Below are 23,000 nucleotides of genomic sequence, written 5' to 3' on the forward strand. Positions count from 1 at the left end.
CTAATTAGGAGCCTTTGTTTGTTTACTTACTACTAAAAGAATGTCTAGTATGTTCACTATTTTATTTAATGCCAAAATTGTTCTTTGATTGCAATAAGAAATGTTTGTTTAATGTATCATAACATAAGATTTTCTGTTTTTTTTCCATAATAATTATTATTAATTACAAAAAATTGTGGCGCCCTTTATTTTGAAAAGTATGGAAAAGTACCGAGATATACTTTGGTATAAGGACAAGACTATTGTGACAGTTTTAAATCTTGCAAGCCTCACCTGGACTGCATCTCGGCCTGTGCTGCTTTCTGGGCTGTGTGTGCTGGAGTCCCATGCGGAGAATGGCTGAGGGGAGCTGGAGCGCTGCTCTGCTGGCTCAGGGGAGGGTGAGCGCTCCGAGGCTGGGCTGGAGGTGCCAGGCCCTGCTGAGGGTTCTGCCGCTGCTGCTGCTGCTGCTGCTGCTGCTGCTTGAAGCGGGACAGGCTGAAGAAGAGGCCGAGGATGGCTTTCAGGTTGCCATTCCGAATCTCTGAGGGACAGACAGAAACCATTAAAATGCTGTAAGGTGATCGGGGGAAAAAAAGGTGCAGTCGCTTTTATTGTTGCGGCTTTACGACATCGCACAGGACATTGAAACAATGTTGAGAACTAGTTGAATTTGGTCCTGACGTTGAACAATTCAAACCTAGCGGTGAAACAACAAGCTTTTTGACGACGTTTAATCAATGTTGGGTTCTGACGTTGATTTGACCATTGAAATTTGGTCATTTTCCAACCAATATTTTACAACACAAATACAACGTTGAAACAACATGCTTTTTGTTGACGTTTAATAATGTTGGGTTCTGACGTTGATTTGACCATTGAAATTTGGTAATTTTTCAACAAATATTTTACTACACAAATACAACGTTGAAACAACATGCTTTTTGACGACGTTTAATCAATGTTGGGTTCTGACGTTGATTTGACCATTGAAATTTGGTCATTTTTCAACCAATATTTTACTACACAAATACAATGTTGAAACAACATGATTTTTGACGACGTTTTATCAATGTTAGGTTCTGCCGTTGATTTGACCATTGAATTTTGGTCATTTTTCAACCAATATGTTACAACACAAATACAACGTTGAAACAACATGCTTTTTGACGACGTGTAATCAATGTCGGGTTCTGACGTTGATTTGTTCATTGAAATTTGGTCATTTTTCAACCGATATTTTAGAACACAAATACAACGTTGAAAGAACATGCTTTTTGACCATTAAAATGTGGTTATTTCCCAACCTGACACTGAAATAACGTTGACAACGTGTTGAATTAGGTCCTGACGTTGAGCAACTCAAACATAGCGTTGAAACAACAAGCTTTTTGACGACGTTTAATCAATGTTGGGTTGTGATGTTGATTTGACCATTGAATTTTGGTCATTTTCCAACCAATATTTTACAACACAAATACAACGTTGAAGCAACATGCTTTTTGACAACATTTAATCAATGTTGGGTTCTAACGCTGTTTTGACCATTGAAATTTGGTCATTCTCCAACCAATATTTTACAATACAAATACAACGTTGAAACAACATGCTTTTTGACGACGTTTAATCAACGTTGGGTTCTGACGTTGATTTGACCATTGAATTTTGGTCATTTTTCAACCAATATTTGACAACACAAATACAACGTTGAAACAACATGCTGTTTGACAACATTTAATCAATGTTGGGTTCTGACATTGTTTTGACCATTGAAATGTGGTCATTTTCCAACAAATATTTTCCAACACAAATACAACGTTCAAACAACATACTTTTTGACGATATTTAATCAAAGTTGGGTTCTGACGTTGTTTTGACCATTGAAATTTAGTCATTTTTCAACCAATATTTGATAACACAAAAACAACGTTGAAACAACATGCTTTTTGACCATTAAATGTGGTTATTTCCCAACCTGACACTAAAACAACGTTGAGAACATGTTGAATTTGGTCCTGACGTTGAGCAACTCAAACCTAGCGTTGAAACAACATGCTTTTTGACAACGTTTAATCAATGTTGGGTTCTGACGTTGTTTTGACCATTGAAATTTGATCATTTTTCAACCAATATTTTACAAAACAAATACAACGTTGAAACAACATGCTTTTTGACGACTTTTAATCAACGTCGGGTACTGACGTTGATTTGACCATTGAAATTTGGTAATTTTCCAACCAATATTTTACAACACAAATACAACGTTGAAACAACATGCTTTTTGACAACATTTAATCAACGTCAGATTCTGACGTTGTTTTGACCATTAAAATGTGTTAATTTTTCAACCAATATTTTACAACACAAATACAACGTTGAAACAACATGCTTTTTGACAACGTTTAATCAATGTCGGGTTCTGGCGTTGATTTGACCATTGAAATTTGGTCATTTTCCAACCAATATTTTGCAACACAAATATAAGGTTGAAACAACATGCTTTTTGACAACGTTTAAACAATGTCGGTTTCTGACGTTGATTTGACCATTGAAATTTTGGTCATTTTTCAACCAATATTTTACAACGTGGATCCAACGTTAGACACCGACGTTGTCTCAATTTACGAATACAACCATTTTGCAACGATGTTTCAAAGTACATGCACGTATAATCAACGTTATTTCAATGTCGTGTGCCTGCTGAGCTCTATCCACACGTATTGCTTCCCATTGGTTAAGTAAACACGATTTCACCTTTTAACTGTTAAATTACTCCACATTATTAGATAACAATAACTCATGTTTAATTAGAAACCGGGGCACACAGGTCTAGCTTACCCTCTGCAGAGAGTCCCTGGATGTTGACTCCTTTGGCTGCCAGGAAACTGAGGCACACGTCAATGTTCTCAATCTGAATGAAGACAGAAAAGTTGTGAGAAACTGCAGGCTTTCATGTTTTCTTTCAAATGTGCAAATGTTGTGTGGGAAAATTCGGCCCTGGCAGCTTCATGAATGCCACACATGCTGTAATGCGCCGTTGGCCTTTGCAGTGGCACAATTAACCACACAAATCATAAAAGAGCCATAGAAAGTGTTTCATTGTGCGATCAAAGTTTACCAACGGTTTACACGAGGCAAACACAGCAGGTTAACGCTTTGAAAACAACTGTCAGCAGCGCACAGCCGTTGCTCTCAGAGTGGCTCTCCAAGCCAGCCTGTCTCTGACAACAGAATTGATTGTGCACCGTCGACATTTTAACACACTTTGCAGTATTCAAAATGGTAATAAAAAAACATTTAAAACATTTTTTTTAATTGCAAGTAGGACTAAAGTGCATTTGTACTCGCTACTGCATCTGTAGGATTATACAGCTCAAACATACAGTGCACCTGAAATGTAAGCCAGTATTTATTTTAGAATTAAAAACAATATTTGTAGTTGGAAAAAAGTAATTTTCCCAGATGGACAGCATACCACAGGCAAGGGAGTGACATAAACATTTCCTAGTAGTTGTATCAACATTATTTTTTGCATTACAATAATCACAGCATTAGTCACATACTTGTACTTTAGTCCATAATCCTATATACTTCTACATATGGTACTGCAATCAGCAAAAGTAACTTCCACAATAACATCCTTGGGCCTGATCTACTCAGATCGAACGTCACTCACTAAACAGCGTGTGCAAACTGTAAAATTGCATGAACTAGTGGGTGTGTGATCTACTAAGACTGCGTGTACAACTAAAAACTGGCGCAAAATTTATTTATTTAAATGAGGTTTTCGAATGTGCTACCAGCTCTCACCATTGAGACACTCATTTCCCTTCATATTCATGTTATCTCGCTCACACCTGAGGCGTTTGGCCATGTTGTCAAACATGCAGCACACAACCATAATCTGTACCACCTTTTCTGGATGAATGGAAACGTGATCTAGAAAACAGAACCTATTCTCTGCGCTCTGCGATGCCGCGCGAGAAGGATCCAGACGTGTAAAAATGCATATCACATGATCCGGCGTGAAAAAAATGCATATTGCAAGAAGTTTTTCCACAATATACTGTATATATATACACCGTATTTTTCGGAGTATAAGTCGCTCCGTAGTATAAGTCGCAACGGCCGAAAATGCATAATAAAGAAGGAAAAAACATATATAAGTCGCACTGGAGTATAAGTCGCATTTTTGGGGAAAATTTATTTGATAAAAGCCAACACCAAGAATAGACATTTGAAAGGCAATTTAAAATAAATAAAGAATAGTGAACAACAGGCTGAATAAGTGTACGTTATATGACACATAAATAACCAACTGAGAACGTGCCTGGTATGTTAACGTAACATATTATGGTAAGAGTCATTCAAATAATTATAACATATAGAACATGCTATACGTTTACCAAACAATCTGTCACTCCTAATCGCTAAATCCCATGAAATCTTATACGTCTAGTCTCTTACGTGAATGAGCTAAATAATATTATTTGATATTTGACGGTAATGTGTTAATAATTTCACACATAAGTCGCTCCTGAGTATAAGTCGCACCAACTATGAAAAAAACTGCGACTTATAGTCCGAAAAATACAGTACAGGATATATATTATTAATTAGGGGTGCAGAAAAAAAAGATTCACACCCAAATCGCGATTCTTATTCAACCCAATTCGAAAACGATTCATAATTTTCAAAAAAGATTTAAGAAATAAAAAATTCAAACAATTAAATAAAATTGTTTTTTTTTAAGTTAAGAAACAATTTCTATAAATGTGTTTTTAGGTCATCTCATCCGACCAGAAGGAGATTTTCTTACCCATACCGTGTTTTGAAAACGTTTTATAATAATTATTATACCAAATGATACATTGCAAGAATCGGTTTGAATCCAGAATCGATTCTGAATCAAAATGACACCGCAGAAATCGGAATCGGGATCAAATAATTAGGCCCTCAAAGATTCATACCCCTATTAATAAAAGCTCCTTAAAGAAAAAATTAACGCAATTAAAAACACAACAAATCATTGATTTAATTAATTTAGCTCCAATCAGCCCCTTAAGTCATCAAGCAGCTATAAAATGGCATTGCTGAGTAGACAATATGTCCAATATTTTTTATTTCTGACAGTCCAAGTATGTTGACAGATGGAGTATTTTATCTCCATCATCTTTCTTTGCTGCGCAATGTCCTCCTTTCTCACAGCCGTTTGTGCGTGACTGTGCCAGTTCGCACATTTTCCTTTCCAAACATGCTACATGCTCTATTTTTCGGACTATAAGGCGCACTTAAAATCCTTTAATTTTTTCAAAAATCGACAGTGCGCCTTATAAACCCGATGCGCCTAATGTACGGAATGATTCTGGTTGTGCTTACCGACCTCGAAGCCATTTTATTTGGTACAAGGTGTAATGATAAGTGTGACCAGTAGATGGAAGTCACACACAAAAGATACGTGTAGACTGCAATATGACACCAGTAAACACCAAAACTTTAAATGTTCCATTGAAAATAAAGAACATTACACACGGCACTCAAAAATCTGTCAAAATGTTTTAGTATGACTTTGAAGCCACACCGCTTGATGGATTGTCGGCCCATTTCGGCTACCGTAGTCAGAGATACAAGTATTACTATGGTGTGTGTATAAGGACCGCAAAATGGCACCTATTAGCAGACATATTATCTGCGTTTTGTTTCACAATATTATGCAAAACCAACTTTTCTCATCTTGTAGTACCTGCTGATGTGTATTTGGGATCTGCATAAGTACTAAAAATGTGCGCACGTCCGCCACTGTAGTCGATAAGCTTCTTCTTTTTCTCTATATTCTTGTTATGGGACATTCATCCTCTGCTGTTGCCATTTCTAATATAAAGTAGTGTAAAGTTCTAACTTATATCTGTCAGTAAACTCGCCATGAAAGCGCTAAAACATACCGGTATAGTGAGTTTATTTATTCACCCAAGGAACGTTAGTTATTAGAGAGTTCCGGTCGGACGGTTTTTCACGGGACACATTTCTGGCGTTGTTGTTGCACTAGTGAGCCACGGATGAGGAGATGCTGCTCCGTTATTGATTGAAGTAAAGTCTGAATGTCATTAAAACAGTTAGCTCCATCTTTTGACGCTTCTTCCACACCCGTCCTTGCACGCTACACCGCTACGACAAAGATGACGGGGGAGAAGACGCTGCCGAAGGTGAGCCACGTAAATAAGACCGCCCACAAAACGGCGCATCCTGAAGCGACTGTCAGAAAGCGCCTTGAGGATGATCTGTAAAACATAATTTTGACTAAAGAACCACCATTACATGTTATGTAGACCACAAGGAAGTGTTTTACATTTAGAAAAAAATCATATTACTCCTTTAATGCACCTTATAATCCGGTGCGCCTTTTGTATGAAAGAAGACCTGAATAGACCCGCTCATCGGCAGTGCGCCTTATAGTCCGGTGCACCCCAAGGTACGGAAAATACGGTACATTTCTCCGGCATTCCTAATCAGTACAGTGTCAATGCAGGTAGCGAGTGGGCCATACTCTCATTCACCCATCATGAATAAAGAATAAAATAACATCCCGCAACCAAAATTGAGCAGCGAAAAAAAAAAAAAATGCGGTTCTCTTAAGGCCATACTTGCCAACCCTCCCGGATTTTCCGGGAGACTCCCGAAATTCAGCGCCTCTCCCGAAAACCTCCCGGGACAAATTTTCTCCCGAAAATCTCCCGAAATTCAGGCGGAGCTGGAGGCCACGCCCCCTCCAAATCCATGCGGACCTGAGTGACGTGTTGACAGCCTGTTCACACGTCCGCTTTCCCACAATATAAACAGCTAATGATCGAGGACGAGTTCTTGGTTTCTTATGTGGGTTTATTGTTAGGCAGTTTCATTAACGTCCTCCCAGCGCGGTTATAACACACAACAACAGCAGTCAAGTTTTCGTCTACCGTAAAGCAGTTGGTCTGCCGTAAACAGCAATGTTGTGACACTTTTAAACAGGACAATACTGCCATCTACTGTACATGCATATGTGACCCACCCATAATGTGTCACATTTTTGTGTTGATTTATTTATTTTATTTTGTGGTTTGAATTCGTTTTTGGAGCTGTCATTACACATTTATCAGTATTCACATTGGTCAGTAGGGGGCAGTAGAGCGTTTCTTCCCAATTGAATGCTATCACCTGCAGACCGGAAGTGTCTTGTCATTCTGATGAGCGCGACCAGTCTGTGAACAATTGAAACGTCCTGTGTGCTTTTTCCTACTGTATAACAGGTTAGTTTTGGTGAATCAACTCACTGAATAATATCTATGTGATCTTTATAAGTTTAAGTACACATTCTGATGGTGGAGCCTAACTCTAAAGTGTTTGTGAGTTGTAGTTTGTATTTGTGAATGAATCCAGTGCACAGCTGCAGTAATCAATACAAAAAGGCGACGTGAGTACGCAATGTTTATATAGGAACTTCTGATCCTAATTCAGACTCCCAAATTAGAGCTCCCGTTTTCTTATTGATTTTATAATGTATATTTGTATAATGTGTGTGTTCTGAAATAGTGACAGAGAATAGAACAAGGATGGACAATTCAACCCTTAACTCAACAATGAGTAGATGAGTGTTATGTGTGTGTATATGTGTAAATAAATGATCACTGAAATTCAAGTATTTCTTTTATTTATATATATATATATATTTATATATTTATATATATATATATATATATATATATATATATATATATATATATATATATATATATATATATATATATATGTAATAAAAAATATATATACCGGTACTGTATGTAATAAAATATAATTCATAGAATTCTAGCTAGAATAGAATTCACTGAAAGTCAAGTATTTCTTATATATATATATATATATATATATATATGTCTTAACCACGCCCCCAACCACGCCCCCCGCCCACGCCCCCCACCCCCCACCTCCCGAAATCGGAGGTCTCAAGGTTGGCAAGTATGCTTAAGGCAAGCATGGTTGATTGGCAGCGGTAGGAGAGTAACTGGTTGCACAAACCCCCCCCCCCCCCCCCTCCATTCCACCCAAAAAATCATAATATGACTCCTTTAATGCGCCTTATTATCCGGTACGCCCTTGTCTATTGGAAAAAAAACCTGACTAGACCTGCTCATCGGCAGTGCGCCTTATAATCCGGCGCGCCCTACGGTCCAGAAAATACGGTAAACGCAGAACATTTTCAGTCTTGATAAATCACGAGTGCTAAATCAATACATTTCGAGTATTGTGGGCGTTCTAACAATCAGCACATGTTCTGCTAAATGGGATGTGCTCGCCGTTTTTCCTCGTTGAAGAGAAGCCGACCTCCGCGCACGGGCTTAGCGGATTGGCCTTGTGCGCGCTGTCGTTCTTTATTTGACTTTTGGCTCCCGACTGAGTTGAAACAGCAAGGTGACCCTCTGACCCCAGAGCAGCTGTTTGAGGGACTGATATATGCTGTCTGCCGATGCGAAACACTTTGGTAGTGGGAAGAATGCAGAGTATTAGTCCGAATGCTTTCTTTCATGCCGTCAAGGCTTATTGCGCGTGCGGCTGAACCACTCTCCTTTTATAATGATGCCTACTTAAACTAAACCAACAGTTATTATGCTCCAACTTAATGGCGGGCCCGTCCCGCTGAAATCAACTCTCGTCCTACTTCTGGGTTTATTTATATCTGCAGCTTGAAATAGCGACACATACTGTATCGCTATTTAAAGCCTGTTAGGACTGGAACCTACTGTAGAACATGGTATGTGGCTTCGATAATACCATAATACCACCTCATCATACGTGTTTTACTATAAGGCATCACTGATCAAAGGGACAGGGCAATACAAATAAACAAGAAAAACATTTTTTTTTGTACAAAACCCAAAACCAGTGAAGTTGGCACGTTGTGTAAATGGTAAATACAAAGAGAATACAATGATTTGCAAATCCTTTTCAACCTATATTCGATTGAATAGACTGCAAAGACAAGATACGTAACGTTCGAACTGGAAAACTTTTGTTATTTTTTGCAAATATCAGCTCATTTGGAATTTGATGCCTGCAATGTGTTTCAAAAAAGCTGGCATAAGTGGCAAAAATGACTGAGAAAATTGAGGAATGCTCATCCAACACTTATTTGGAACATCCCACAGGTGAACGGGATAATTGGGAACAGGTGGGTGCCATGATTGGGTATAAAAGCAAGCTTCCATGAAATTTACAAACAAGGATGGGGCGAAGGTCACCACTTTCTGAACAAATGCGTGCGCAAAATGTTTAAGAACAACATTTCTCAACGAGCTATTGCAAGGAATTTAGGTATTTCACAATCTACGGTCCGTAATATCATCAAACGGTTCAGAGAATCTGGAGAAATCACTGCACGTAAGCGATGATATTATGGACCTTAAATCCCTCATGCGGTACTGCATCAAAAAGCGACATCAGTGTGTAAAGGATATCACCACATGGGCTCAGGAACACTTCAGAAAACCACTGTCAGTAGCTACAGTTCGTCGCTACATCTGTAAGTGCACGTTAAAACTCTACTATGCAAAGCCAAAGCCATTTATCAACAACACCCAGAAACGCCGCCGGCTTCGCTGGGCCCGAGCTCATCTAAGATGGATTGATGCAAAGTGGAAAAGTGTTCTGTGGTCTGACCATACTTGCCAACCCTCCCGATTTTTCCGGGAGACTCCCGAATTTCAGTGCCCCTCCCGAAAATCTCCTGGGGCAACCATTCTCCCGAATTTCTCCCGATTTTCACCCGGACCACAATATTAAGGGCGTGCCATGATGGCACTGCCTTTAGCATCCTCTACAGTCGTCGCGTCCGCTTTTTCACCATACAAACAGCGTGCCGGCCCAGTAACATGTTGTATGCGGCATCTGCCGACACACGTAAGTGACAGCAAGACATACTTGATCAACAGCCATACAGGTCACTGTTAGGGTGGCCGTATAAACAACTTTAACACTGTTACAAATATGCGCCACACTGTGAACCCACACCAAACAAGAATGACAAACACATTTCGGGAGAACATCCGCACCGTAACACAAAATAAACACAACAGAACAAATACCCAGAAACCCTTGCAGCACTAACTCTTCCGGGACGCTACAATATACACCCCCGCTACCACCAAACGCCGCCCCCCCCAACTCCGCCCACCTAAAAAAAAAAACACAAAAAAATTAATAAAATAAAATTCCTCGTTGGAAAAATTTGGTTGGACTTTGTCATTTTGTTTATGACGACAGTATTTTCGCTCGTTCGTCCGTGTTGATGGGCTCATATTGCCCACCCTTTTTGAAGCTAAAAATAGTTCATGCACATTCAGATAAATTCTTCAAAATTACAATTAAAAAAATTTTGGCCGGGGGCCGGGCTGTATATATGCGCACTAATGACTGAAAGAGCACGCACTTGAGGCGATGATGTCATGTTATCCATGGAAAAATGCATTTTTAGACAATATGATTTGCCTGAGCGGCTTGGAGACCCCGAGAGTAACAAGCGGTTGCCTTGTTGCCTTTCCATGAAGAACAATAAATTAGTTTTTAGTATAAGTTTGCTGGTTTCAAGAAATGTAATGCCGAGCGCATACCATTATGTCAAGATAATGGCACTAGCGTTTACTTCATTTAAGAATTTTTTTGAGCAAAAAGGTCTGTTTTTTTTCTTTCTACCAAGAAAAGTGCACTTGTTATTAGTGAGAATATACTTATTTTAAGGTATTTTTGGGTACATTGAGGTTAGGTAATATGACTTGTTTTGGAAAGTCTTGACAAGCCAAATGTTCTTGTTCTATTGGCAGATAATTTTGCTTAGTTCAAATAAAATACCCCTCATTTTTGTATTTTTTTTCTTCTTGTTTTTAAACACTGAATTTTTGCAGTGCACAAATACCGGAGACGCCGGAGAAAAAAAAAAACGCTGGTTATTTACCGCACTAATTAAAACCTCGATGTCGATTCGATTTCGATTAATCGAGCAGCACTTGTATGTAGAATGCTGAGCCATTCCTTTTCCTCTCGTCCTTGGAAGAAAAAAAAGTTTATCGGCCTGCCGAAATGCTTTAAAATGTAATATCGGAAATTATCGGTATCGGTTTTGTTATTATCGTTATCGTTTTTTTTATTTTTTATTTTTTTTATTAAATCAACATAAAAAACACAAGATACACTTACAATTAGTGCACCAACCCAACAAACCTCCCTCCCACATTTACGCTCATTTACACTCATTCACACAAAAGGGTTGTTTCTTTTTGTTATCAATATTCTGGTTCCTACATTATATATCAATATATATCAATACAGTCTACAAGGGATACAGCACACATGATTGTGCGTGCTGCTGGTCCACTAATAGTACTAACCTTTAACAGTTAATTTTACAAATTTTCATTAATTACTAGTTTCTATGTAACTGTTTTTATATTGTTTTACTTTCTTTTTTATTCAAGAAAATGTTTTTAATTTATTTATCTTATTTTATTTTATAATTTTTTTTAAAAAGGACCTTATCTTCACCATACCTGGTTGTCTAAATTAGGCATAATAATGTGTTAATTCCACGACTGTATATATCGGTTGATATCAATATCGGTAATTAAAGAGTTGGACAATATCGGAATATCGGGTATCGGCAAAAAGCCATTATTGGACATCCCTATTATTTTCCTTTAGTTTAGTATCTTACAAGCGGCATTTTGGATGCTAACCTGCACATCCTGACGTGTATCACATGCGAGTAAATTTGCGGCCATTAACCTTCAGTTGATATGCATGTAAGATGCACACATTTTGTTCATTCCATTAGACGCCAGAACAATAAAAAAAATGTGTAAATTGTTTATGTCAGATTGTAAATTAAAGTAATTTTCCTCCGTTATTATGTGCAATTATGCAATTAAAACGACGTCATCTTGAACTCCCCCAGTACTTTGACCCCGCAATGGATTATCTCACCTGCCATAATGCCATAACGATATTTTCCTTTTTAATTAAGCATCTCAAATTGTGCTTGACCTTAAAGGTTACCTTTTTTTTTTTTTTTAATTCAGTACAACGTAAACAAGAAAAAAAAACCCGCTGAATGTGGTTTGTGCGTTCTGTGTGGTTTTAACAGCTCAGTGTCACATCAGCTCTGGGCTGAAGAAACACAGGACCACTGCGGGTGGCTGAAATACTGACATAGTGACGGGGCTCAGCCTAGCGAGAATGTGACAGTTGTAAAAACAGCCACTCCAGCTAGAACAGCCATCATAATCACGGTTAATTTTTTTCTTTTTAAACGCTCAGTATTGAGGACTTGTGAATTTAAAAAATACATCCCAAATTCCAATTCAATTTCATACGTTTGAATTGAGGTCGCAAAAACAAAAGGACTGGATTTTCCGGACCATAGGGCGCACCGGATTATAAGGCGCACTGCCGATGAATGGTCTATTTCACAGCTGGGCAAAATACGTCCCGTGGGCCACATGCGGCCCGTTAAGATTTTCAATCCGGCCCGCCGGACGTTCTACATCATTTTTTTAGCCCTTTAACATCAAAACTGTCGCCACCATTATGATGTGCAGTGCTGTTTTTAAATGACCGTAAGCCTTGAACTATAGAAAGTAGGGGTGTAACGGTACACAAAAATTTCGGTTCGGTACGTACCTCGGTTTACAGGTAACGGTTCGGTTCATTTTCGGTACAGTAAGAATACAACAAAATATAAATTTTTTGGTTATTTATTTACCAAATTTGTAAACAATGGCTTTATCCTTTTAACATTGGGAATACTATAATAATTCTGCCCACGTTAATCAACATTAAACTGCCTCAAGTTGTTGCTCAGATTAAATAAAATAACAAAACTTTTCTTCTACATATAAAAAGTGCAACATTAAACAGTTTCAAGTGAACTCATCATGCTTAATTTATTACAGCATTTGGGAAGCCTGTAGTTGATTTTTATGATATAAATGTTATATTTTTATCAACATGTGATAGCAGGGACCCTGCCATTCAAAACTAGGCTGCTACATTACTAATGAATAATGTAACTATTGCTGAAAAAATAGTACAACAGCAATAGGAGAGACTATTCATCCCTGAACACCATGGAGTTCATGTCGGCTTAATGATGCAGTTACATTATTATATCAACTAGCAGAGACAGAAACTCTTCATTTAACATAATGTCATTTTTTGCTGCTTCAACACAGCTCAATCAACACAGAAAAAGGTAAAGTGAAATAACAGACAGACAGGGCTTTGCTGTCCGTAACACACACACACACACACACCCCGCAAAATGAGCTAACATTACGCTAAAAGCGAATTAGCCTTCACCTCAAGCCAGGACTGCGAGCGAGCTGAGCTGCCTTTTATATTTCTAGAAGGTCAACGGGCTCATAGTGATGTTACTAGTAGTTGACTGGGAGGTGTTTATCATAATTTGGGGAGAGTCCGCAGCCTGATGATTACCTGCTAAACGCTAAGCACTGACTACATGCGCTCTGAATACGCACTGCTGATTGGCTGTTACCGCTCTGTTTGTAACCAATCAGATGTATGTGTGGGTGGGACAATGCTGGGTGCTGTGTAGAGTACTGACAGAGAAACAGAGGCAGAAGGAAGCGGAGGCGGCTACTTAATATGTTCGTGTGGAAACTCGTTCGGTACACCTCCGAACCGAACCGAAAGCCCCGTACCGAAACGGTTCAATACAAATACACGTACCGTTACACCCCTAATAAAAAGTATTTCAATGGTCGAAATCTGCGCTTTCGGGTGTTATAGGAGTTATTACGGTAATTCAGCTCAGACCAGGAACAAAGCAGAGTGGGTTGGGTTTGTTTTCAGAGCGGCCAGCCCCAAACGCGTGTGTCAGAAACAGATGCGGGAGCACATTTTTACGTGATAATATATCATATTGTAGGTGTTTATTACACTTTGCATTCATATTTTTCTGTTTTTTTTTTTCATTTTTGTTGTGTTTTGCTTGATTGTAAAAGATACATCGAGGAGCTGGCCTGACAACTAAAAGAGGAGCGACGTTCACATGTTGTCAATATTCAGTGTTTTATTGTTCATAGTTAATATTGTAAATCCCACTTTCTTTATTTTCATGTACATTTTGGGTGTCCCATTCAGTGAAAAACTGTAAAATTCCATTAGTTTTTTTTTTTTTTTGAGGTGGTCTGTCATAACGTTTTTAGAACTCTATCGGACATTGTGACTTTTGGTATTAGCGTTCCTGGAAAAAAAGGACCCAAACACATATACTGTACAGCAGATTTTTATAGCTAAATGTGTATACCGTATTTTTTGGACTATAAGTCGCAGTTTTTTTCATAGTCCAATACAACTTATATATGTTTTTTTCCTTCTTTATTATGCATTTTCGGCAGGTGCCACTTATACTCCGGTACGACTTATACTCCGAAAAATACGGTATATCATTTATACATACATACACATTGGACCCCCCAGACACATTTTTTCTCTCAATGCGGCCCCCCAAGTCAAAATATTTGCCCAGCTCTGGTCTATTTTCATATATAAGGCGCACCAGACTATAGGGCGCATTAAAAGAGTCATATTATTATTACCGTATTTTTCGGATTATAAATCACAGTTTTTTTCATAGTTTGGCCGGGGGTGCGATTTATACTCTGGAGCGACTTATGTGTGAAATTATTAACACATTCCCGTAAAATATCAAATAAGATAGAAGAGGAAGCGGCGCATTAGGATTAGGAGTGACAGATTGTTTGGTAAACATATAGCATGTTCTATATGTTATAGTTATTTGAATGACTCTTACCATAATATGTTACATTAACATACCAGGCACGTTCTCAGTTGGTTATTTATGCCTCATATAACGTACACTTATTCAGCCTGTTGTTCACTATTCTTTATTTATTTTAAATTGCCTTTCAAATGTCTATTCTTGGTGTTGGATTTGATCAAATAAATGTCCCCCAAAAATGCGACTTATACTCCAGTGCGACTTATATATGGTTTTTTTAATCTTTATTATGCATTTTCGGCCGGTGCGATTTATACTCCAGAGTGATTTATAATCTACGGAGCCCCTAAAGGGACATGGGGAGAATTTGTTTTTTATAATTTTTTTATTTTTTATTTTACACATGTATCTCGTGCACACGAGAAACTATCTCGTGCGCACGAGATACATGTCTAAAAAAAAATTAAAATAAAATAAAATTATAAAAAAAATATTTTCCCCATGTCCCTTTAGGGGCTCTGTAATAATCCGAAAAATACGGTATTTTTTTCTAAATTGAAAACATTTCCTTGTGGTCTACATAACATGTACTGGTGGTTACTTGGTCAATATGTTGCATAGATTATCTCCAGGGGCCCAGGTTTAGACTGAATTTTTTTTTTTGCTCAAGGTCCCCCCACCCTAGCGTTTACCTGTTTCTCACCTTTTTACAGTGATCCTTTTCTGTCTCTCTGTAATTTTTGTCTGCTCTTGGGAAAGAACCATCCGGATTGTTCTAGGCGCAAAGTTGAAAAGCCAGCATCTGTGATGGTATGCGGGTGTATTAGTGCCCAAGACATGGGTAACTTACACATCTGTGAAGGCGCCATTAATGCTGAAAGGTACATACAGGTTTTGGAGCAACATATGTTGCCATCCAAGCAACGTTACCATGGACGCCCCTGCTTATTTCAGCAAGACAATGCCAAGCCACGTGTTACATCAACGTGGCTTCATAGTAAAAGAGTGCGGGTACTAGATTGGCCTGCCTGTAGTCCAGACCTGTCTCCCATTGAAAATGTGTGGCGCATTATGAAGCCTAAAATACCACAACGGAGACCCCCGGACTGTTGAACAACGTAAGCTGTACATCAAGCAAGAATGGGAAAGAATTCCACCTGAGAAGCTTAAAAAATGTGTCTCCTCAGTTCCCAAACGTTTACTGAGTGTTGTTAAAAGGAAAGGCCATGTAACACAGTGGTGAACATGCCCTTTCCCAACTACTTTGGCACATGTTGCAGCCATGAAATTCTAAGTTAATTATTATTTTCAAAAAAAAATAAAGTTTATGAGTTTGAACATCAAATATCTTGTCTTTGTAGTGCATTCAATTGAATATGGGTTGAAAAGGATTAGCAAATCATTGTATTCCGTTTATATTTACATCTAACACAATTTCCCAACTCATATGGAAATGGGATTTGTACTTATTTTAAGGTATTTTGGGGTTCATTGAGGTAAGCTAATTTTACTTGTTTTGGAGAGTCTTGACAAGCCTAATTTTCTTCTTCTATTGGCAGATAATTTTGCTTAGTTCAAATAAAATACCCCTAATTTTTGTATTTTTTTTCTTCTTGTTTTTGAACACTGACTTTTTGCAGTGTGCCCAAACAGAATAACATTCCAGCCAAAGGACAATTATAAAGGTGGCACCGCGCCAGTGACAAAGAGGGCTTTTCAGTTTTTAACCACGGAGGTGTGGTGGGCTTTGATAGGCTTCGGTAGTCTGGCCGGTGGCCAAAAATAGCCCCCCTCAGCTGGCACACTGGCCCAATTTATGAGGCATCACATGCAGCGGAGGGCAGCCCTGCCTGGGGACTTCTTCCCCGTGTGATAAAACTAAATAAAATGTCACAAGGAGCCTGACTCACTGCCAATTGCTTCCAAGTGACTCTAAAAAAGTTGTACTTGATATTCTCAGGATGGTGAAGAATGTCATCCTGCGGCCAGCTTCCCCACAAAGTTGACGTCCCAACAAGACCACAGAGGTGTGTTATTTCACACAAACCTTCGCAGTTTTCTGCCAAAAAAAAGAAAAAAAAGAAAAGAGGATCACTTACCATCTGAGAGCGGCTCTTGGGGCAGCCGTTGATGTCGTCCAGCTTCTCATTGGCTGAGGACAGACAGAGAATGAGAAATGTGTTATTATTCCCGGTAAAGATGTCCGTGTGTCTCCCTTCTCATTGCTGATGGTACAGACCCCCTCATCTCCGACCCCCTTTAAACTTGATCCGGTTGGAGTAAATATGAATGGGGCTGCTGAGGGGCCCGGGAGAAAAGATGGGAGTGTCGTACTGCTTCTTTCGCGGCGGGGGGTGGGGGCGGCGTGTGATGTCAGGGATTCTTCCTCCCTTAAAGGCCCGGCCCACAGCAGCTGAGACGGGAAGAGGGGTGGGAGGGGGTCGCTGCTGACAACTGTGCCAACAGTGCAGCGTGCAAGACCAAGGGGCCCCCGCAGTCTACCTCAGATAGCATGTCGGTGCCACCTACCCTGTGGGACAACACTCCTCTAACAGGTCAATAAATAATAAACTGCATGTTAGCCACACAGTAAGACTTACTACACTGCAAAAACTGAAATCTAAGTAAGATTAAATATCTCAAATAAGGGTGATATTTGCTTATTTTATGTCTAAGCAGATTTTATGTTACAGACTTTTACTTGTTTTAAGTGTTTTGGTCCTAAATGATCTCAGTAAGATATTACAGCTTGTTGCTGAGATTGTATGACCTATATCAGGGGTCGGCAACCCAAAATGTTGAAAGAGCCATATTGGACCAAAAATACAAAAACAAATCTGTCTGGAGCCGCAAAAAATTAAAAGCCATATTACATACAGATAGTGTGTCATGAGATATAAATTGAATTAATATGACTTAAAGGAAACTAAATGAGCTCAAATATAGCTACAAATGAAGCATAATGATGCATTATGTACATATAGCTAGCCTAAATAGCATGTTAGCATCGATTAGCTCGCAGCCATGCAGTGACCAAATATGTCTGATTAGCACTCCACACAAGTCAATAACATCAACAAAACTCACCTTTGTGGATTCATGCACAACGTTAAAAGTTTGGTAGACAAAATGAAACAGAAAAAGAAGTGGCATAAAACACGTCCTAGAAAGTCGCAGAAAGATATACATGTAAACAAACTAAGGTGAGTTCAAGGACTGCCAAAATTAGTGGGATAAAACGGCGCTCGCCAAATACTGGAATCAGTGAAGCATGTTTAATATAAACAGTGTGCTTTATAACAATTAGGGAGGTTTGTGTCATGTTTGGCCTCCTACAGAAACCATATTAAAACAAAAAATATTTTTTTTTCCCCTCAACTTTTTCCATTTTTCATACATTTTTGAAAAAGCTCCAGAGAGCCACTAGGGCGGCGCTAAAGAGCCGCGCGGCTCTAGAGCCGCGGGTTGCCGACCCCTGACCTATATTGAGTAACACATGCTTGAAACTAGAATATCAACTGTTGCAAAGCTGTGTCATCAACACAAACATAAAACTACTTTTTTTTTTAAAGTAATAATTTCTTATTTCAAGCATGAAAAAAAAAAAATCATGATTTTCACACAAGTGTGTCTCATAATTAAAACAGGACTTTGCTGTTTTATTTTCAATGAAACAATAGAAAATAGGTACTCATATAGTAGTACAGTTGGCACAGTACAGTAAACTGACAGTTAATATTTAAACATTTAACATGTGACATTTCTAACTATTTTGAACAGAAATAGTTCATGCACATTCAGATAAATTCCTGAAAATTAAGATTAAAAATGTTTTGGCCGGGGGCCGGGCTGTATATATGAGCACTAATTGACTGAAAGAGCACGCACTTGGCGCGATGATGTCATGTTATCGATGGAAAAATGCATTTTTAGACCATATGATTTGCCTGAGCGGCTAGGAGACCCCGAGAGTAACAAGCGGTTGCCTTGTTGCCTTTCCATTAAGAACAATAAATCAGTTTTTAGTATAAGTTTGCTGGTTTCAAGAAATGTAATGCCGAGCGCATATCATTATGTCAAGATAATGGCACTAGCATCAACATATTGAGAATTTTTTTTTTCGACCAAGAAAAGTGCACTTGTTATTAGTGAGAATATACTTATTTTAAGGTATTTTTGGGTTCACTGAGATTAGCTAATTTTACTTGTTTTGGAAAGTCTTGACAAGCCAAATTTTCTTGTTCTATTGGCAGCTAATTTAGCTTAGTTCAAATAAAATACCCCTCATTTTTGTATTTTTATTTCTTGTTTTTGAACACTGACTTTTTGCAGTGTACCTATTATCTATGTCCAGCTTGTGTGCTATGGTGTGCTTAGCTGTTGTGTAGCTGCATGCTCCGAGCAGCCTACCATGTTTACCTTTTGGAAATGACTTTTACTAAAATACAAGAAACTCAAGATTCATCCGATAGAGTGGGACCTCTGTTTACAAACGCCTCTATGTGCGACCGTTTCAGTTTACAAACCTTTAGATCAAGGGTGTAGATTATGGCGGCCCTCAGAGATGTGGCGGGCCACATTAAATGACGTGGCGGACCTCACTGTCACGGCGGGGTTTTTGCAGCTTACTGCAAGGTTTGTTCTCCCGGGATGCAAACGGACTATTCCGGACAAGGCTTGCAGGTAGGAACATATTTATTAATCTTCTCAAAACTCAAAGTACTACAAAAAAACAGAAAACAAGGCTAAGGCACAACACGCTGATCGCACTTGGAGCTAAACTAACACTTAGCATAAACTATGACAAGGAAAACTTACTAGCTGTGGCATGAACAAACAAAAACTTACGTATACAAGGCATGAAGCGAACACTTGGCATACACTTGGAATCAGACATGAACCGAACAATGACGCCAAGCCGACTGACTGGCAAAGGCAGGCTTAAATAGTGTCTCTTGATTAGAGCCAGGTGAGTGTCCCGAACAACAGAGGCAGGTGAAAATCATAAGTAACCATGGTGACTAAACTCAGGAGGTGCACAAACAGGAACTAAAAGTAGTCCAAAACTAACAGAACATAACAAAAACATGATCCGAACCACGGATTATGACACTCACTAAATGATGTGGCAGACCACATTGAATGAAAAATGTTTATTATATACCAACCCAGCATGTCCACTTTAAACAAACGCAACAAACTGGTCTCATCATGCCGCTATATATCTACACACACACACACACACACACACATATGTATATATATATTACAATCAAACAAACATAACAAGAGGGTAATATATATGTCTATATATATATATATATATATATATACATATATACACATACACATATATACGGTTGTGGTCAAAAATTTACATACACTTGTAAAGAACATAATGTCATGGCTGTCTTGAGTTTCCAATAATTTCTACAACTCTTGTTTTTTGTGATAGAGTGATTAGAGCACATACTTGTTGGTCACAAAAAACATTCATGAAGTTTGGTTCTTTTATGAATTTATTTTGGGTCTACTGAAAATGTGACCAAATCTGCTGGGTCAGAAGTATACATACAGCAATGTTAATATTTGGTTACATGGTTCCTGGGATTAAAGACCTCACCTTTTCTCCTCCAAACATATTGCTGGGTATTGTGGCCAAACAGCTCAATTTTTGTTTCAGCTGACATAACAGGGACAAAAATAAGACCTTCTGGAGGAAAGTTCTGTGGTCAGATGAAACAAAAATTGAGCTGTTTGGCCACAATACCCAGCAATATGTTTGAGGCCTTTAATCCCAGGAACACCATACCTACAGTCAAGCATAGTGGTATTCATTCTCCAACTTCAAAAAGAAACTGAAAACTTCCCTATTAACCACCTATCTCTAATGCCTCATGTGGGGTAGACTACTGTTGGGTTTTGCATGATTGAATGAATGTATGTATGTATATGCTTGCTTTAGTACTATTATTTTGTGTTTATCATATAACGTTTTGTTTTTTTTGTGTGTTTTTTTGTGCTTGCAACCATGTTTCATCATTCCATGTATATACTGTCCTCTGGACCCCCTGCCAAAAGCTTCTCCTAGCTTATTTGGGGGACCCTTTCACTTACCAACATCCTTAAATGATATTCACTACGGTATTGTGAATAAACTTGAACTTAAATATATGAATATGGTAGTAGTATGCTCTGGGTCTCTTTTGCTGCCAATGGAACTGGTGCTTTACAGAGAGTAAATGGGACAATGAAAATGGAGGATTACCTCCAAATTCTTCAGGACAACCTAAAATCATCAGCCCCGAGGTTGGGTCTTGGGCGCAGTTGGGTGTTCCAACAGGACAATGACCCCAAAAACACGTCAAAAGTGGTAAAGGAATGGCTAAATCAGGCTAGAATTAAGGTTTTAGAATGGCCTTCCCAAAGTCCTGACTTAAACGTATGGACAATGCTGAAGAAACAAGTCCATGTCAGAAAACCAACTAATTTAGCTGAACTCAACCAGAAGCTTGCCAGAAGCTTGTGGATGGCTACCAAAAGCGCCTTATTGCAGTGAAACTTGCCAAGGGACATGTAACCAAATATTACCATTGCTGTATGTATACTTTTGACCCAGCAGATTTGCTCACATTTTCAGTAGACCCATAATAAATTCATAAAATAAACAAACTTCATGAATGTTTTTTGTGACAAACAAGTACCGTATTTTCCGCACTATAAGGCGCACCTAAAAACCACAATTTTTCTCAAAAGCTGACAGTGCGCCTAATAACCCGGTGCGCTTTATTACGATTCATTTTCATAAAGTTTCGGTCTCGCAACTTCGGTAAACAGCCGCCATCTTTTTTCCCGGTAGAACAGGAAGCGCTTCTTCTTCTACGCAAGCAACCGCCAAGGAAAGCACCCGCCCCCATAGAACAGGAAGCGCTTCACCCGCCCCCATAGAACAGGAAGCGCTTCACCCGCCCCCGGAAGAAGAAGAAAAAACGCGCGGATATCACCGTACGTTTCATTTCCTGTTTACATCTGTAAAGACCACAAAATGGCTCCTACTACGCGACAAGGATCCGGATCATAAAAAGACGCAATCTCTCCATCCGCACACGGATTACTACCGTATTTCACAGCAACTGATATTCCTGTGAACTGCACTGTGGAACGGGAGCACGTACGGTGAATATTCGCACCACAGGGAATGAGGAGTCATCCTTCACTGTGGTTCTAGCTTGCCATGCTAACTTCCACCCATCCAAAAGAGACCTTTCCAGCCGGCGTCATCATAAAAGCTAACTCGAAGGGATGGATGGATGAAGAAAAGATGAGCGAGTGGTTAAGGGAAGTTTACGCGAAGAGGCCGGGTGGCTTTTTTCACACAGCTCCGAAGGCGAACACACCTTCACTAAGACGGGCAGATAGCGCCGGTCGACATACGCCAACATCTGCCAGTGGATCGTAAATGCCTGGGCAGATAGTTTCGGTCACAACTGTGGTCCGAGCTTTCCGGAAGGCAGGATTCACAGAACAACAGCGACACTGACTCCCGATGACTTCTACGAGACGGAACCGGCCATTTTTGGATCCCACGCTTGCGCAACTTTTCAATTCGGACACCGAAGACGAAGAATTCGAAGGATTTACGAATGAAGAATAACTTCAGAAGGTGAGCGCTATGTTTATTTTGTGTGTTGTGACATTAACGTTCGAGCAACATTATGTTGCTATTTATTGCTCTACACCATTTTGAATTTTACTATGTTTGTGATTGCACAATTGCGTACATTTTGGGACAGAGTTGTTAGAACGCTGGTTTTCAATATATTATTAAAGTTTGACTGAACTATCTGACTGTTTTTTTGACATTCACTTTAGCGCAGCGTTTTTTTGACATTCACTTTAGCGCAGCGTAGGCGCGGCTTTTAGTCCGGGGCGGCTTATTGGTGGACAAAATTATGAAATATGTAATTCATAGAAGGTGCGGCTAATAATCCGGTGCGCCTTATAGTGCGGAAAATACGGTATGTGCTCCAATCACTCTATCACAAAAAAAATAAGAGTTATAGAAATTATTAGAAACTCAAGACAGTCATGACATTATGTTCTTTACAAGTGTATGTAAACTTTTGACCACGACTGTATACAGTGCATGTATACATACATATATACATGTCCAGTATATATAAACTTTGTACTGTCTTGAAAGTGTGCCTATTTGTACTATAATAGGGACTTTACATTG

General features: G+C 39.0%; 1 protein-coding gene across 1 annotated transcript in view; it reads right to left on the reverse strand.

Annotated features, from left to right (window-relative positions):
* Positions 1–23,000, reverse strand: part of nav2a (neuron navigator 2a) — a 260,418-nt gene that overhangs the window by 161,021 nt on the left and 76,397 nt on the right. The window contains exons 3-5 of the mRNA XM_061974799.1: positions 16,861–16,913; positions 2,818–2,890; positions 274–523 (exon numbers count right to left, since the gene is read on the reverse strand). Of these exons, the coding sequence (XP_061830783.1) occupies positions 274–523; positions 2,818–2,890; positions 16,861–16,913 (376 nt within the window). The remainder of the gene's footprint in view (positions 1–273; positions 524–2,817; positions 2,891–16,860; positions 16,914–23,000) is intronic.

This window comes from Nerophis lumbriciformis, linkage group LG15, assembly GCF_033978685.3.
Source record: "Nerophis lumbriciformis linkage group LG15, RoL_Nlum_v2.1, whole genome shotgun sequence".
NCBI classification, from domain to species: Eukaryota; Metazoa; Chordata; class Actinopteri; order Syngnathiformes; family Syngnathidae; genus Nerophis; species Nerophis lumbriciformis.